Source organism: Rhizophagus irregularis, chromosome 23 (assembly GCF_026210795.1).
Source record: "Rhizophagus irregularis chromosome 23, complete sequence".
Lineage (NCBI taxonomy): Eukaryota > Fungi > Glomeromycota > Glomeromycetes > Glomerales > Glomeraceae > Rhizophagus > Rhizophagus irregularis.
This window is the reverse complement of record NC_089451.1, coordinates 1,109,542-1,125,012: the sequence shown is the minus strand read 5'-3', so window position 1 is coordinate 1,125,012 and position 15,471 is coordinate 1,109,542. Positions and strand designations below refer to the sequence as shown.

General features: G+C 25.6%; 4 protein-coding genes across 4 annotated transcripts; 2 read left to right on the top strand and 2 right to left on the bottom strand.

The window, feature by feature from the left end:
* Positions 1-4,034: 4,034 nt before the first annotated feature.
* Positions 4,035-4,990, top strand: OCT59_015218 (uncharacterized protein; the record flags this gene model as incomplete). Its single annotated transcript, XM_025326721.2, has 2 exons — positions 4,035-4,165; positions 4,474-4,990. 2 exons carry the CDS (start codon positions 4,035-4,037, stop codon positions 4,988-4,990), a joined length of 648 nt encoding a protein of 215 aa, XP_025174730.2.
* Positions 4,991-5,978: 988 nt separating this feature from the next.
* OCT59_015217 (uncharacterized protein) lies at positions 5,979-7,675 on the bottom strand (the record flags this gene model as incomplete). Its single annotated transcript, XM_066139866.1, has 5 exons — positions 5,979-5,982; positions 6,064-6,093; positions 6,179-6,207; positions 6,278-7,054; positions 7,145-7,675. The coding sequence occupies 5 exons, from the start codon at positions 7,673-7,675 to the stop codon at positions 5,979-5,981; spliced, it is 1,371 nt and encodes a 456-aa protein (XP_066002699.1).
* A 2,798-nt stretch (positions 7,676-10,473) lies between these two features.
* Positions 10,474-11,928, top strand: OCT59_015216 (uncharacterized protein; the record flags this gene model as incomplete). The annotated part of the gene is made up of 1 exon (XM_025311133.1): positions 10,474-11,928. The coding sequence occupies one exon, from the start codon at positions 10,474-10,476 to the stop codon at positions 11,926-11,928; it is 1,455 nt and encodes a 484-aa protein (XP_025174732.1).
* Positions 11,929-13,875: 1,947 nt separating this feature from the next.
* Positions 13,876-14,644, bottom strand: OCT59_015215 (uncharacterized protein; the record flags this gene model as incomplete). The annotated part of the gene is made up of 3 exons (XM_025311134.2): positions 13,876-14,067; positions 14,137-14,532; positions 14,639-14,644. 3 exons carry the CDS (start codon positions 14,642-14,644, stop codon positions 13,876-13,878), a joined length of 594 nt encoding a protein of 197 aa, XP_025174733.2.
* Between the last annotated feature and the right edge of the window lie 827 nt (positions 14,645-15,471).

The window sequence follows — 15,471 nt, the reverse complement described above, 5'->3', positions numbered from 1 at the left end:
CATAAACCATAATATATATAACGTTTTTTTAATTCTTCATTTAATATTAGCTTATCAATTAACAACCTTTGTTCATCTGTTAATTCATTATAATTAAAATCTTTTATTTGTTCAATTACATCATCACTGAGCTTAAATTCTTCCATGTCAGCTTTATGTGTTTAAACAGAGTAAAAGGATTTTTTTTTTTTAAAAAAAAAAGGCAGCCTTATATTACGTATTACAGTTGCACAACAGTGATCGACAAATCTTATTTTAATTTTGGTCAAACAAGGCGTTAAAACTTAAAAAACCAGCTGGTGATCACAAAATAAAAAATATTGTTACACAAAAAAGCAACTACAAGTGATAAATGATAATTATTTTATAAGATTTTTTAATCTATCTTTTAATGCATTCTGTTAGATAGTGATATTCTTTTACAATTGAATTACTGTGATTCAACTAAGAAATTATTTAATCATTAAATAAATGGAGGTATAATTCAATTATTTAATCTTTAAAGTAATTAGGAAATTTCAACTGTTGGTAAAAAAAAAATTGTAATGAAACCAGGAAATTAAAATTTTTATTTTAACATCTTTTTTATACAGAGGCCTACAGTAATTTACCGGATTTTTAAAATTACTTAAGTAATTTATAGTAAATAACATTTTTTAAGATATATAAAAGTTTGTCAAAATTCAATATATTGTAATCAATTTATTTTATTTAAAAACTAATCAATTATAGCTTTTAAAAAATATATTAATTAAAAGACTGAAATTCCAAAAGTTATTTAAATATAGTAATTAATGTGTAATATAATTATAAAAAGTTGTTATGCTTTACATTCAGAAATTTTTTTATATTTTAAAACTATTTAACTATTTATTTTTGATATTTAAAAACTATGCTATTTAGCTATCAAATAAAAAAATTTTGAATGAAATTTGTTAGAAAATTTGACTTTTTATGCAATTTGAAGATCATCAAGCATTTAAAAAAAAATTCTTACTGTAGGCCTTCTGTATAACATGAACTTTTATAGATAATTGATTTGTTTTTTCTTTTAGTGTTTCTAAAAAAATATAGTATTTAAACTTTTTTTTTTTGAGTTTTTGGCTAATGATGTAAATGTTTCTAAAATAAATATAGTAACTCAATAAATTTTGTGCTCAAAATATTGTGAATAAAACAAAAAATTAGTGAAATAAAATTTTTAAAATATCATAATTTGCTTAGAAAAATAAATAATACTATTATCAAACTATAGAATTCTAAGGAGAGATACAACAAAGAATGCTAAAGGATTAAATAAATTGAAAGTTGAACGAAGTGTAGTTGTGGCACAGCATATCGTATTAATAAAATGCCCCTATGACACCCGAAAATCTGCCAAAAAATTCCGCACAGGGCCGGAACTATGCAGTAACACGTGAATAAACAGTAACGACTAAGGCGTGACAAATATGATTTTGACTAACCGAAAAAACTGTCACTCAGATACTTATAGAAAATGGAAACACAGAGGGACGTGACATGTGTGATGAATAATTTTACTATTGCGGAATTTTTTTGGGTGTCACTGGGGTTAATGTTTTAATAAGCAACATTTCAAGTTTTAAGATTTTCACACGGCTTCTTAATAATAGCTATTGATTTACTATTAAATAAATTAGCTTAAACTTTTTATAATATGAGTAATTAACGTAAAGACTATTAAAAATCTACATTTTTTGATATAACTATTTTACGAGATTGCCAATGAAAGACTAAAGTTTGATATTAACAGATTCACGCGTTTATGATGAACTTATCTGAGAATGTTTTGGGCTGAATCACAATATTTTACGAAGGGATACAATGATATTAACGTTAACAATATTGAAGGACCCAGAAATATATATAAAAGGGTCATTTGAGTTTGCGTATTTAAAAGATCATGAAAATTTTTCCTTTTTTAGATAATTTTTATAATGCCAGTCAGAATTTTATTTCCTATTATAGTGGCCGACTGACATTATCATACTGAAAAAAATGTGTACAACTCATAGTAAAAAATTTTTTTCATCACCTGACCATTATACAGTATATAATATTAAGATCCACTAAAACTGATGGTTGATTTATTTAACATTATTGACAGTACGTAAATATAGTCAAGTTGTAGTATATTAGATTCATGGAATAAATTATTTATATGGGAAATTGAACTAATTCGTAAATAGAAAATATTATAAAAAGGAGTACAGCATAATTATGAATTTTAATTGTTTTCAAATAAAGAAAATTTGCCTCCAAAATTCATGTTACAATTGTTACATCTAATTTTTAAATTTATTGTACTCAGTGACTTTAATATTTATATAATGGACCCTTAAATTTCGAAAGGTAGAAAATATTGCATTTTTTTTATCATATTATTTTTATTAGAAAATAAAGCCATATATATTATATCGTAAAAATCAAAAAAAAAAATTAGTTTATTTATTAAATGATGTTTGAATTCTTTAAATATTTTTTTCATTATTATCACATATTCCATCGAATTTATTAATCAATCATCTGATTAAGAGGATTATTTTTTTTTGACTAATTGTTCAATAATCATTATGTATTTTTTATTTCGCTCTAACTATATATATCGAGATCTATCAATTTTAAATTGTATAAACGAAATCTAGAACTATTAAAGGATAGGGATGTTGCAGTATGTGGTTTATTCCAAACCAGTTTTAAACCAGCTTATGCTCAAACCGATATAGTTAGCTAAAACTAGTTATTAAACGATAACGTGTCATTTTAGAAAAAACATCTAGAGTTTCATTATTTAAGAGTTAACTTTACATTAAAAAAAAGTATTGTAAAATATCCAAATTTATGCTCCAAATTAGGAAAATAATAGTTTTAAACCAGATTTTGCCAAGTTTCATGTAGTTCGTGACCTGAAACTAGTAGTTTGCACGAACCGAACTAGTTGAACCATTTAACATCTCTAACTACTATCTATGGACATTAATTATAAAAAGATATCGCTATATTAATAAGAAAATAAATTATTTCAAAATTATAATTTCTTAATTAATAAATATTAGCCCTATAAAAAATTTTTCAGAAAAATAATCACGTGTCTGAATTTCTTCGGAATAAAAACTAGAAAAATGAGTTTTTTCCAGAATTTTTTTATAGGGTATCATCGAACGTAATCTATTCATTATGAAATTAGGATAAATTATTTAACTATAAAATAAATGATTGAAGATTTTTAAATATTTGAAAAAACTCTTTCAACTCCTTAAATTTTACTATAAATCTGCAGAAATTTTTTTTGGAAGTTTTGAAAAATTTTTTATATATCCTTCATAAATATGGAAATGATACTAATACAAAAAGAGTTTTTAAAAAGTTTTACAAGGAAACAAGTTGCAAACAGTCAAAAAAATTTAGAAACATAGGTCGTAAAAGTACTAGAGAGACCTACAGTATCAGTCATAACTTCGATGATACAATAACGAAAGCAAGCTTTTCGGCGAATTAAGTAAAAATACGAATACAAAAGTAGAACTCATGGAGCTGCTAATAAAAGTCTGTGACAATATGATAATGTATGAACACTATGAAAAAACACAACCAGGCTTGGGAAAAATAACGAGGATGGCTGCGACAGGCACAGCACTCAGATAAGAAACACGTGGACGAAGTCAAAAAGGGAATTGAAAGAGAGCTTTTGTCGAACAAAGATAGCGCCAACAGATGTACAAAAAAATACAGAAAAAGGAAAAGGAACATCATGTTCGAGAAATCTTTTTGTACGACATTTTGAAAAGATGGACAGAGATTCAAATACAAGAAACGGTAAAGAAGATCAATGACAAAATATATTCGATAACGATCAAAAAGCAATACAAATATCAGACGGTCAGAATAAAGATTAAACTACAAGACTGTTTTGAAAAGTCATTTACGAATGGAAACTTCACAGTTTTATAGTCGGTTGAACATATATTAGATGGTACGATGGCAAGTTGACAAGAACGAAAAGAACGAGACAGATGGCAATTGTGGAAGGATGTATCAGAAGCGGAATGGAAGATGATCTGGGAGGACGAATCGAAATACCTAAAAATCTTCTAACAGTATACCCAAAAATTACGCTCTCAAAAATGATAAAAATCAAGATCCTGTAAAGTTTTGACTTATTGCAAGTTGAAAAGGACCTGGAAGATACCCATATAAAAAAAGAATGTCCGGAAATTGTAGCTAAAAACGTCCGGAAAATGTTTATTTGTCTGGAATATGTCCGGAATATTGCAATATTCCGGACGTTGGAAAATCTCCATTTTCCAGAAAATGTCCAGAAAATGTCTAGGAGGGTTCAGACCCAGCGTCCAGAAAGTGTCCGGAATATTGCAATTTTCTGGACGTTTTCCGGGCACACGGACATTTTCCGGATGTTTTTAGCTACAATTTCCGGACAATTTTTTTTTACAGGGTACACTTAAGGCAGGCACTCACTCTTTTCGTGAAGCAACAGAGAAATTTATCACTTGGACCGGTAAAATCGGACAAGATCCAAGGACGTCATGAATGGGCCTTAGATAAATTAAAGGAGGAAGTAATACGTCCTTCAGTTGAACCAGAAGAAATCATAAAGGTTATAGATGAATTCCAGGACGATCAACAAGAGGAGAACGATGATGTGTTGAGCAAAATAAGTGTTGATGACGTATTGGATGCGGAGGTCTGGACCAATCGACCCATCGTTAATTTCCTCAAGAAACTAAGGGAATCCCTGCTGACAGAGGATGACGTGATTGAATATATTAACGAATGTAAAGTAACTATTCAACTAGTAGAGGAAGTGGAGAAAAAACTCATACCGGCTTTCATCACACATTCCAACAAAATCCCAACAAAAGAGGAGATTAAAGAATTTGACACAAATAACCAGAAGATGGTGAACCGACTTGTGAAAGAAGATAAAATGAAGAGAGTGAGCAAGGAATAATTAAAGGAAAGACTGTGGAAAATATAGGTTATCGATGGAAAGGAGGGTTTTGTCAACTAATTTTTAGAATAGTCTTCGTGTATGTGGTTTTGCTAACATCGTAGATAGTAGGAAATTTATTTCTTTAAAACAAATGTATGTGGAGTACCACGATATCAAATTAAATAGCGACATAGCACAGCCATTACAAAATTTTTATTTATTTTCAGAGTAGTTAATTTAATTTTTGGCTCAACAGTATAAAAGGGATTAACTGTTAGTTTTTTTTTAATACAACAACTGACTAAAGGTGAGGGTCAATAACTGTTTGTAGCTGAGAAGTATTAGAAGTATAACAGATGACAGAAGTGGTATCTATTCGATGTTCACAAATGGTAGTTTAATAATTTTTTCTTTTATAAGTTCTGCATCTTTTACAAATAATATTTAATGATTTACCCAAAAAAAAAGTTTTTAAAATATTTCTTAATAAGAAAAGCAAGGTACAGTACATGAATGAGTAAATATGTTTGTTTTTTCAGGTAGTAAAAACATAAATTAAATTGAAAAACTTTATCACTTACAACATGCTCTGACAATTCGACATATAGTACAATCGAGCAATATTAAATTATTAATCATAAATATCATGTTCAAATTCAAGAATTCTAAAAATGAATATACAAGGAATATTAGAAGAGTTAAACTATATAATGTTAAATTTGAAAATGTAACTATAAAGTCGAAAAAAAGTATAAAAAATGTAATTTATTACTTCATCATAATTTTATAATATACAGTACAGTATAGTAAATCATCCTATTTGTTTTTGGTTTAATTTATAAAAAACTTTATTTATAAGATTTTAATCATAATAAATATATTCCAATAAAATACACATACTGTAATAATGATAAAGAAAATAAATAGTAAATAATAGATAAAATAAAGAAATTTATATTCTGAATATTGGTAAATTTTCTTCCTTTTCTTTTTTCTTTAGTTGTTTTCATCTATAAGAATGAATTAAAGTAAATTGTTAATATTATTAGTAAAATTAATCATGTAGAAAGCAATATAATGCAAATAAGTACCTAGGTTGAGTTTGGTAAAATCTATTACTTCTGTAGATTCAAAAAACAAAAAAATAATTGTAAATTAAAAGTATTTCAAGAATACTTTTGTAAAATAAGCTAATACATTAATTACCTGATATTCTTCAAATGAATTATCATCATCTTTATTATTATCAATAGCATTTTTTGGTTCTGGTAGATTTTTAAAGTTTAAAAGCCTACTTGAGTAAACTGCTTGAGAATTTATAGTATATGAGAGAGAAGTACCATTATATGATAATGAAGTAGAAGTTAACTTTTCATTAATCTTATCTGCTTCTTCAATTTGCTTATTTAATTCATCATCACTCCAATTACAACTTGAAATCCATAAATTATATAATAAACTCTTTAATTCATTTGCTTTAGGTCGTTTTAAAGGATCAGCATCCCAACATTGTTTAATTATGTCTGAAATTAGTTGAGGAATTTTATAATTGGATTTTGGCCTATGCCCTTGACAAATGCTAATAGCTAAGATTTTATCATGAGCAATATCATGATAAGGAGGAAGCCCTGTACATACTTCATATGCAATAATTCCAAATGCATAAATATCACTTGCTTGAGTATATTCTCCTCCTCTTAAAACCTCAGGTGCTACATAAGGTAATACTCCATATACTTTTTTTTCATATTCGTTATTTTGAGAAGATTTTACATTTGCTGGTTGGCATAATTCTAAACCAGTAATAATAGTTTCACTACCACGTTTTAACATACTACCACAATGAAAATCATGATGAATTAATCCTTTTTCATGAATAGAATTGAGGCCATATGCAATCCTTTGTAAAATATCCAACTTATCATCCCATTTTATTGAATTAAATCTATTATTTAAATATTGTCTTAAACTACCATCTTTTGCATATTCCATTACCATCATGAAATTATTAGATTCTGGATCTCTAGTAATACCAAAACATTTAGTTACACAATCTGAATTAATCATAATATGTAATTCAATCTAAAAAAAAATCCACAATAATAAATAATAGTAAGTTTAACATTTATAATGAAACAGTAGTTTGAAAGTTATATACAAAAAGTAACCTACTTCTCTTAAAAATTCGGATGTAATATCCTGAGAATTGTGTAAACATTTTAGAGCAACTGGAAAATTTTCGTAATTCACATCCAAATATTTGCTTCTCATCCATTGATTATTTTCAGAATCCCATCCATTTATATATCCATCTTTCCAAGTTGCTTTATAAAAAGTTCCAAATCCTCCTTTAGCTAAATATTCAACATCTTCAAATCTATCATATTCAATCCACTCTAAAATTTCCTTATCTTCTCTAGCTTTAAGTTGTGTTTTTTGAATAAACTTATTAACTTCATCATTTCCACTAGTCCAATTTTTGAAATTTTGTTGAAAACGTGTGGCATTGCATAGCTGACACCAATACGAATCAGTTTTAGGCTGTTTACAATCTTTGCATAAACCATTCTTTTTATAACGTTCTTTTAATTCTTCATTTAATATTAGCTTATCAATTAATAATTTTTGTTCATCTGTTAATTTCCGATTATTAAAATCCTTTATTTGTTCAAATACATCATCACTGAGCGTAAATTCTTCCATGCCAGCTATATGTGTTTAAACAGAGTAGAAGGTTTTTTTTTTTTAAAAAAAGGGGCAGCCTTATATTACGTATTACAGTTGCACAACAGTGATCGACAAATCTTATTTTAATTTTGGTCAAACAAGGCGTTAAAAAACCAGCTGGTGATCACAAAATAAAAAATATTGTTACACAAAAAAGCATTATTTTATTTTTTAATCTATCAATTATATATCTTTTAATGCATTCTGTTATTGATAGTGATATTCTTTTTATGGTTGAATTACTGTGATTCAACTAAGAAGTTATTTAATCATTAAATAAATGAAAGTATAATTTACAGTAATTATTTAATCTTTAAAGTAGTTTAATAGGAAATTTTAACTGTTGGTAAAAAAAAATTGTAATAAAACCAGAAAATTAAAAATTTATTTCTATTATTTAAAACATTTTTTTTTATATAACATGAACTTTTATTAATAATAGATTTGTTTTTTTTTTAGTGTTTCCAAAAAAAAATATAGTTATTTATTTATTTATTTTATGTAAAGTCGGAAGAACTATTCTAAGAGAGCATTACTTCTAAGAAGTGCGCCCAACATTTAGTCAAAAAAAAATATAGTATTTAAGGGTAGAGTACACACTATAATTAATTTTAATAGTCACGTGATGGAATGTCAATTTCAAAGTAATACAAGAGAAGATCGGTCTAATAAAAAAATGGCAATTTGTGCCAAACCTTTTTCATATTTTTTGTGTAAGCTATTTGGAACCAATAATATTCATGATATAAAAATTAAAGTTCGTTTAATTTTACCAAGATTCTTTTATGTTCGTATGAAGTTGAGTAAAACTGCCAATTTTCTAAAAAGTCTGCCAATTTTCTAGTTTGTTTTAAGTAACTATAACTAAAACTCTTATATTATATTAAAAAATTATTATAAAAACCAAAAAAAGTAAGTTTATCTTGTTGTTTATTTTCTCAGAAATGAAAAAAAGAAAATATTATATATTATAATTACTATTTCTAAGTTAATAAAATATTTTTGTTTTTTTAAACATAGGTTATAAAATACATGAAACAAAAGACTATTTTAATGTGCTATAACTGATAGATTAGTTGATATATTTAATCTTTATATTAGTTTCAGTTCTTTATTTTTATTACGCCAAAATTATTGATTGTAAATATTAGTTTACTATAAGATAGGTTCTCAACGAAGTAGTTAGTTTTTTGTGGTATTTTTTTAAAGGAAAATTAGCAATTTTACTTTATTCTTTATTAAATTTTATGTTTCTTTCGTTTGTATATGCCGATCATTTTACATGTGACATAATTAGCCACGGTAATTAATAAAAAATGATAAAATAGGTGTACTCTACCCTTAAACTTTTTTTTTTTTTTTGAGTTTTTGGCTAATGACGTAAATGTTTTTAAAATATAGTAACTCAATAAATTTTGTACTCAAAATATTGTGAATAAAACAAAAATAAATTTATTTCTACTAGTAATTCTAAGGAAGGATACAACAAAAAATACTAAAGGGTTAAATAAATTGAAAGTTGAACGAAGTTGTAGTTGTGGCGCAGCATATTACTGTAATAAGCAACGTTCGTGTATTAAGATCTTAATAATAGATGGCTATTGATTTACTATTAAAATAAAGTTAGATTAAACTTTTTTATATTATGAATAATTAACGTAAGTTCTATTAAAGTCTACATTTTTGATATAAATATTTATAACTACGGCAACGTTTTAAGAGATTGTCAAGATGAAGAACCAAAAAATTGATAATATTTTCTACTTTTTGAAATTTAAAGGTCCATTATATAAATATTAGAGTTACTTAGTTACTTAATACAGTAAATTAGATGTAAAATGAATATTGGAGGCAAATTTGTTTACGCCCTGTAAAGCTCAATAGTTAAGGGATTATTAATACATTTAGTTTATTAATAAGAATACAAATGTTCTTTATTTGAAAAAAATTAAAGTTCCTTAGTTAATATGTTGTACTCCTTTTATAATGTTTTCTATTTACAAATTAGTTTATTTTTCCCATAAAAATTTATCCCTTGAAACTAATTTATGATATACAACAATTTGACTCATTTTTTAACTATATTTACATACGTCAATAATGTTAAATCAAGTTAAATAAACTATAAATGACAAATTTGTAAATCAACCAGTTTTATTTTATTAAGTGTTTCCAATATTGTTAACGTTTAATATTGTATTCACTCTAACTATATATGATACCAAGATCTGTCAATTTTAAAATTATTAAATGAAAATCTAGAACTATGAAAGAAATTATCAAAATATAAATAAAGTTTAAACTTCATAAACTTTTTGTCATCAATTTCAGGTAAATCTAAAAAGATTTCTGTCTATTTATCTATTATAATTTATAAACAGTTTAAATTAAATTAAAAAATACTTGATCTTTTTGGTTTCGTTGACATTTTGTGTAACCTTTACCTTAACAAACAAAACAGCAGGCTTATGATACAAAATTTCCTGTACGATATTCCTTTCTTAATAACCTCTTATATGTAACGTAAAATATGCAGTCGTGACAGTGATACAGGGAGGTAATTTTTTTGCGCCTTTGATAAATATTGACCGCAAATGGAATTATCCGAAAGATTTTCATAACGATAACTCAAAAAAGAAAAAGTTAATAAAACTAAATATTGTTAGTCCTGTTAAACATGGCGTTTCAAACAATATTAAACCATTTTTTTTTTATTTTAAATTCAGTACAATAAAAGATTTTCAAGCGTCAAGATTGAAAACAAGGCTGTTAACATGTCTTCAGGTTCTGATACTGAATCTGCTATTATTTCAAATGCATATACTCATTCCATTAAAACTGAAAGTCAATTTACCGATTCCAGAGATCCAAGTATTTTAAGTCAATCTTCTGATAGTGATGGTTTTGTACCAAATGATAAACTTAAAAAAATAGAAGATGCATTTTTGGGTTATTATGAATGTTTGATTGGTAACTCTGAATCATTAATTCCATTTTCTACAGCTAGAATCGATTTACATGGGACAATGATATTAAATGAAGGAAAACATTTAGTTTTAACTAAAATTAAAGAATCTCCCTATTTAAATAATACTTCAATTCTTTTCATTACTGGTAAAGGAAGGAAAAAAATGGGAGAATGGACTGGAAAAATGTTTAATGGATTTCCTGAATGGATACAAAGTGTTAGACATTTACTAAGTGAAGATCCCGTAAAAGGATTGGGAAGTTATGAAGTATTTATCAAAAAAGAAATGAATACTGGAATTAGTGAAAAAACTTTGAAAAAATGGGAAGCAGAATCTAAAAAGAAAAAAGACATAAATTATAAATTATCATTAGCAGGTTTTTATATGAAAAGTAATGAAGTAAATGATGGAAATTATAATAAAACTAATAAATGTTATTTAAAAGCTAAAGATTTATATTTAAAAGCTGAAAGTTTAGGTTCATTTGAAGCAAAATTATGTTTAGGAGCTATATATTCTATTGGTTTAACTAAACCAAAAGATTATAAACCGGCCAAAGCTAAAAAATATTTCAAAAAGATAGCAAAAAAAACGAAAGATGAAAATATTGCTAGGATAGCAATGAGAAATGTTGCTACATTGTTTCATAATAATGAAATTGAGAAAAAAAAAACAGGATTATTGGAATATTTTTCCTCTTTAATAATTAGTAATAAACCTATTAAGCCATTACATTTAAAGAATGCAGAAACATGGTATCAAAAATCTCTTGGTTTAAAGGATAGTCAATCTGCGTATCAACTTGGATTGCTTTACGAAAATAATTTTTATGATAGTATAAAAAATGAAATTGAAGAAAATAAAAAGAAAGCAGAAGAATTATTTGAAAAGGCTGTTGAAGGCAATAATTTGTATGCAAAAGCAAAACTAGGAAGAATCTTAATTAATAATAAAAAAGATGAAAGTAGAGGGCTTAAACTGTTGAAAGAAGCGGCAGAAAAATTGGATATGGGGCAAACATACCTTGGCGAATATTACGAAAAAGCAGAAGATTATGAAAAAGCTGTTAAATTTTATTCAAAGGCCGCCAGACAGAGACGTGGATATTATAGTCATGCCGCACAATATCGCCTTAATAGATTAAATGACAAAGAACTCATTAATGAAGATACTAATATTGAAGATATTTTGGAATACTATAGAAAGGAATGTAAATATGGTTATGTTGAAACTGGAGAAAATTTTGAAAAAATTCGTTAGAAGAAAACTTATTTTTTTTCATAAATTATTTATATCAAAATATTTATAATTGTATTTACATGAATAAAGGGTATATGATTAATTACTTTTATTTATTTTAAATAGTATTTGATGTAAAAAAGTGTTAATGACTAAAAGTAACATAAAACAAAAATTTCAGGTTGAGATTTGAGGTATAACGAGCTTAACCATTAAGTCACTTTCAGTTCTGATCGGTGTCAACATTTTGGTAAAGAATTATAAATTCTGTATTGAAGATTTTAAACAGTTCTTAAACGCATTTGCTTAAAACAAATTTTTAAACTGCCGCCCATATAATTAAATGTAACTAATTTTGTAGTACGGCCTCAAAAAATGATGTATATATTATTTCTGTATCCTGCTGGTACACTTCATACGTTGTTAACGAAAGAAAATAATGAATAAACAGTTAAAAGAGATATAACCGTCCGAGTGTTCTCAAAATTTTAATTTAAAAAAGATATTTTTATTTATTAAGAAAGTTAGTTGCTACCTTATTGGTCAATTTACTTGTATAATAAAGTATCGTAATAAACAGTTGTACGTTTACTAGTCTATTGCGTATTAAATTAATATTTAAAATATAAATAATTCTAATCATTGACCGATCTTTTTGCAAAACTAGAAAACAAAAAAAAAAAATAATAATATCATTCCTTTATTAAAATCTGTACAGTACAAGTACATATTAATAATCGAAATATCTAGAACCGCAGACCTCAAGTTCAATCTAGTCTAAATACAGAGGGCTGATTTAATCTAATATGTACTATTATTACAAAAGTAATAGAAATCGCAATAAAAATTGAACAAATAAACGTAAGCCTAACCAAAGATGACTAAACTCTAAAAAAAGAAAAAAAAGAAAAAAAAAATTAATTAAATGTAAAAAATATCTTTCCGTTTCGTTGTATTTATGAACATGTTTTTATTTCAAGCAAAAATTTTTTTTTAATAAGAACAAGATAACTTTTCACATAACAGGGAGCTTCAAAAAAATTTATGTGAGATAGAGTTGTAATGTTAAGTGATTTAAATATAGATATATAATAAAGAATGGTATTTATTATTGTTATTATTTGTTTAAAAAAATAAATAATAATATATTAAAAAATAAAAGTGCAAAATATTATTACTGATTAGATTGCTAAAATCAAAAAGATGATAACAATTTATTATATTTATGTTGCAATTGTTGATATTCTACTATAACTTGTTCATCTGTTTTTATTGAATCAAAATCAAGTGCAGTTATTGTTAAGGAATCCCATGTTTTTGCACGGCTGATAGCAACATAAGACTGGCCAGGTGCAAACATCTGTGAGTCTAATGATATTGTAATATCTGGTAATGTTAAAGATTGTGTTTTGTGAACTGTCAATACATAGGCATCTTGAATAGGAAATTGATACCTTGAAGCAGGTTGCCCATTATAATTGAATCTAAAAATCTATTGTCAAAAATATTTTTTTATCGTGCAAAAATTTTCATTATTTCGATCTATTGTCAAAAAAAAATTTTTTTATCATGCAAAAAATTTTCACTATTCCGATCTATTATCACGAAAAAAAAATATTTTTTTTTATCATGCAAAAATTTTATTATTCCGATCTATTGTCACAAAAAAAAAAAATATCGTGCAAAAATTTCACTATTCCGATCTATTGTCACGATAATTCGCCAATCATCAATTTTTTTATTTAGTTTTTAATTAACAATGAATAAAAGCTAATATTAATTTTATTACGAAACAAATATATTTTTATTTTATATACTGTATACTTAATTAATAAAAAATTATTTTAGGTAGAATGGGTGTTAAACTATAGTATTATATAATTCCTAATTATAATTACCATAACTAAACAAACAACAGATGTTTTATGAAAATAAAGAAAATACTATTGCGTATAAATCATTGAAATATCATGCATTTTCTTCTGATTCTGTTAAAATTATATCATCTTTCTGCTTTTCTTTCTGTGATCTAGTTCTAACATTAGTTTTTTTAGCAGCCTTTTTTAATCGCTGTAAAGATAAATCTTCTTTTTTGATAACAACATCCTGCATTTGTTCATCATTATTTGTGATCTCGGTATTACTTGAAGCCTTCATTTCCTAAACAAGTGGCTGGACTATATGTTTATTACTTCTAAACTTGTTGGCACGTGAAAAAGTTGAATGGACATTAATATTTGACTGGTTTTGAGACAAATTATTAGAGTAATCATCTAATAAATCAATTTTTTTCGCTTCAACAAATGGAAGCTCATTTTCATTTAAATCAAAAAATCCAGAAATATACACTAGTTTTTCAACATTTAGTTTTGGTGCAATGATCTTTTTAAAGCGTGAATTGGGTCCAGCTTCATAGACGACCTGTATTTTGAAATCCATCCTTTCCTTATTGCCAAAGCTAAAGTTGTTGTATTCTAATAAATTAACCCCAAACTTGCAGTCATTCTCATGTTGTACAACAGCTTCGTAAATTTTTCCAACAAAAGATGCATAAGGCCCATATGGAAGCAAATTATCATCATAATTTCCAGTTTGAGGTAATTTGAAGGCTGCAGAAACTAATAACTATAATAAAACAAATTAATATTTATTTTAATTTAAATTTTTCTTTTTTTATTTACAATTTATAATAAAAACATTTTATAATTATTATGGGGTATTCAACACTTACATACATAATTCCACGATTAAAGACGCATTTACCACATAATAGTGCTGCAATTTGTAAATCATACAAAAACAGAGATACTTGCTTTTTATAATAACCATAATGAAAAATTTTAGTTTTTCCTGGCTCAAATGTATAGCTTGCTAGACCATTGATGAATCCTCCATCTTGCCTTTTGATTTAATTTGACATACTTAGCTATCAGTGCCTATTTTTTTCACTACCATATAATAATCCTATAATGTATATTTTGTAATAATTGACAATATAATTGCTATTATAATTTAATATATATTAAAATATCATATTACAATGAAATGTAAAAAAATAATAATTTTGTAATATATGACAATTATCCTTTTATATTAGTTACAATATTAATATTAAATATTATACTTGTTAATAGACTTATTAATATATATGTTATTAAATATGATATTTACATGACATGTCAAAAATTCCTATTAATATTATTTAAAAAGATTATAAAATACTACCAAAAAAATCACCACTGATAGCAAAGTAAACTGTAACTGAGGAAGGCATTTTTATTAAATTTCTTTTTTTTTTTTTGCAATGATAAACTTGAAAACTACCGCTTTCTTTTTTTCAAATTTATAAAAAATTTACACAATAATAATTCGCAATAAAGCAATTTTATTTTTTTTTTATTCTATATTTACAATACAATAGTATTGTTCTATTTAATTAAATACTATAATATAAATTTTTTTTTAATAATAAATTAAATCATTAGTAAAGAAATTCTAGTATCCACTGATCTGCCACAATGCATTTATACAGATTGTTTTGGTACTATCTATGGTCTCTGATCA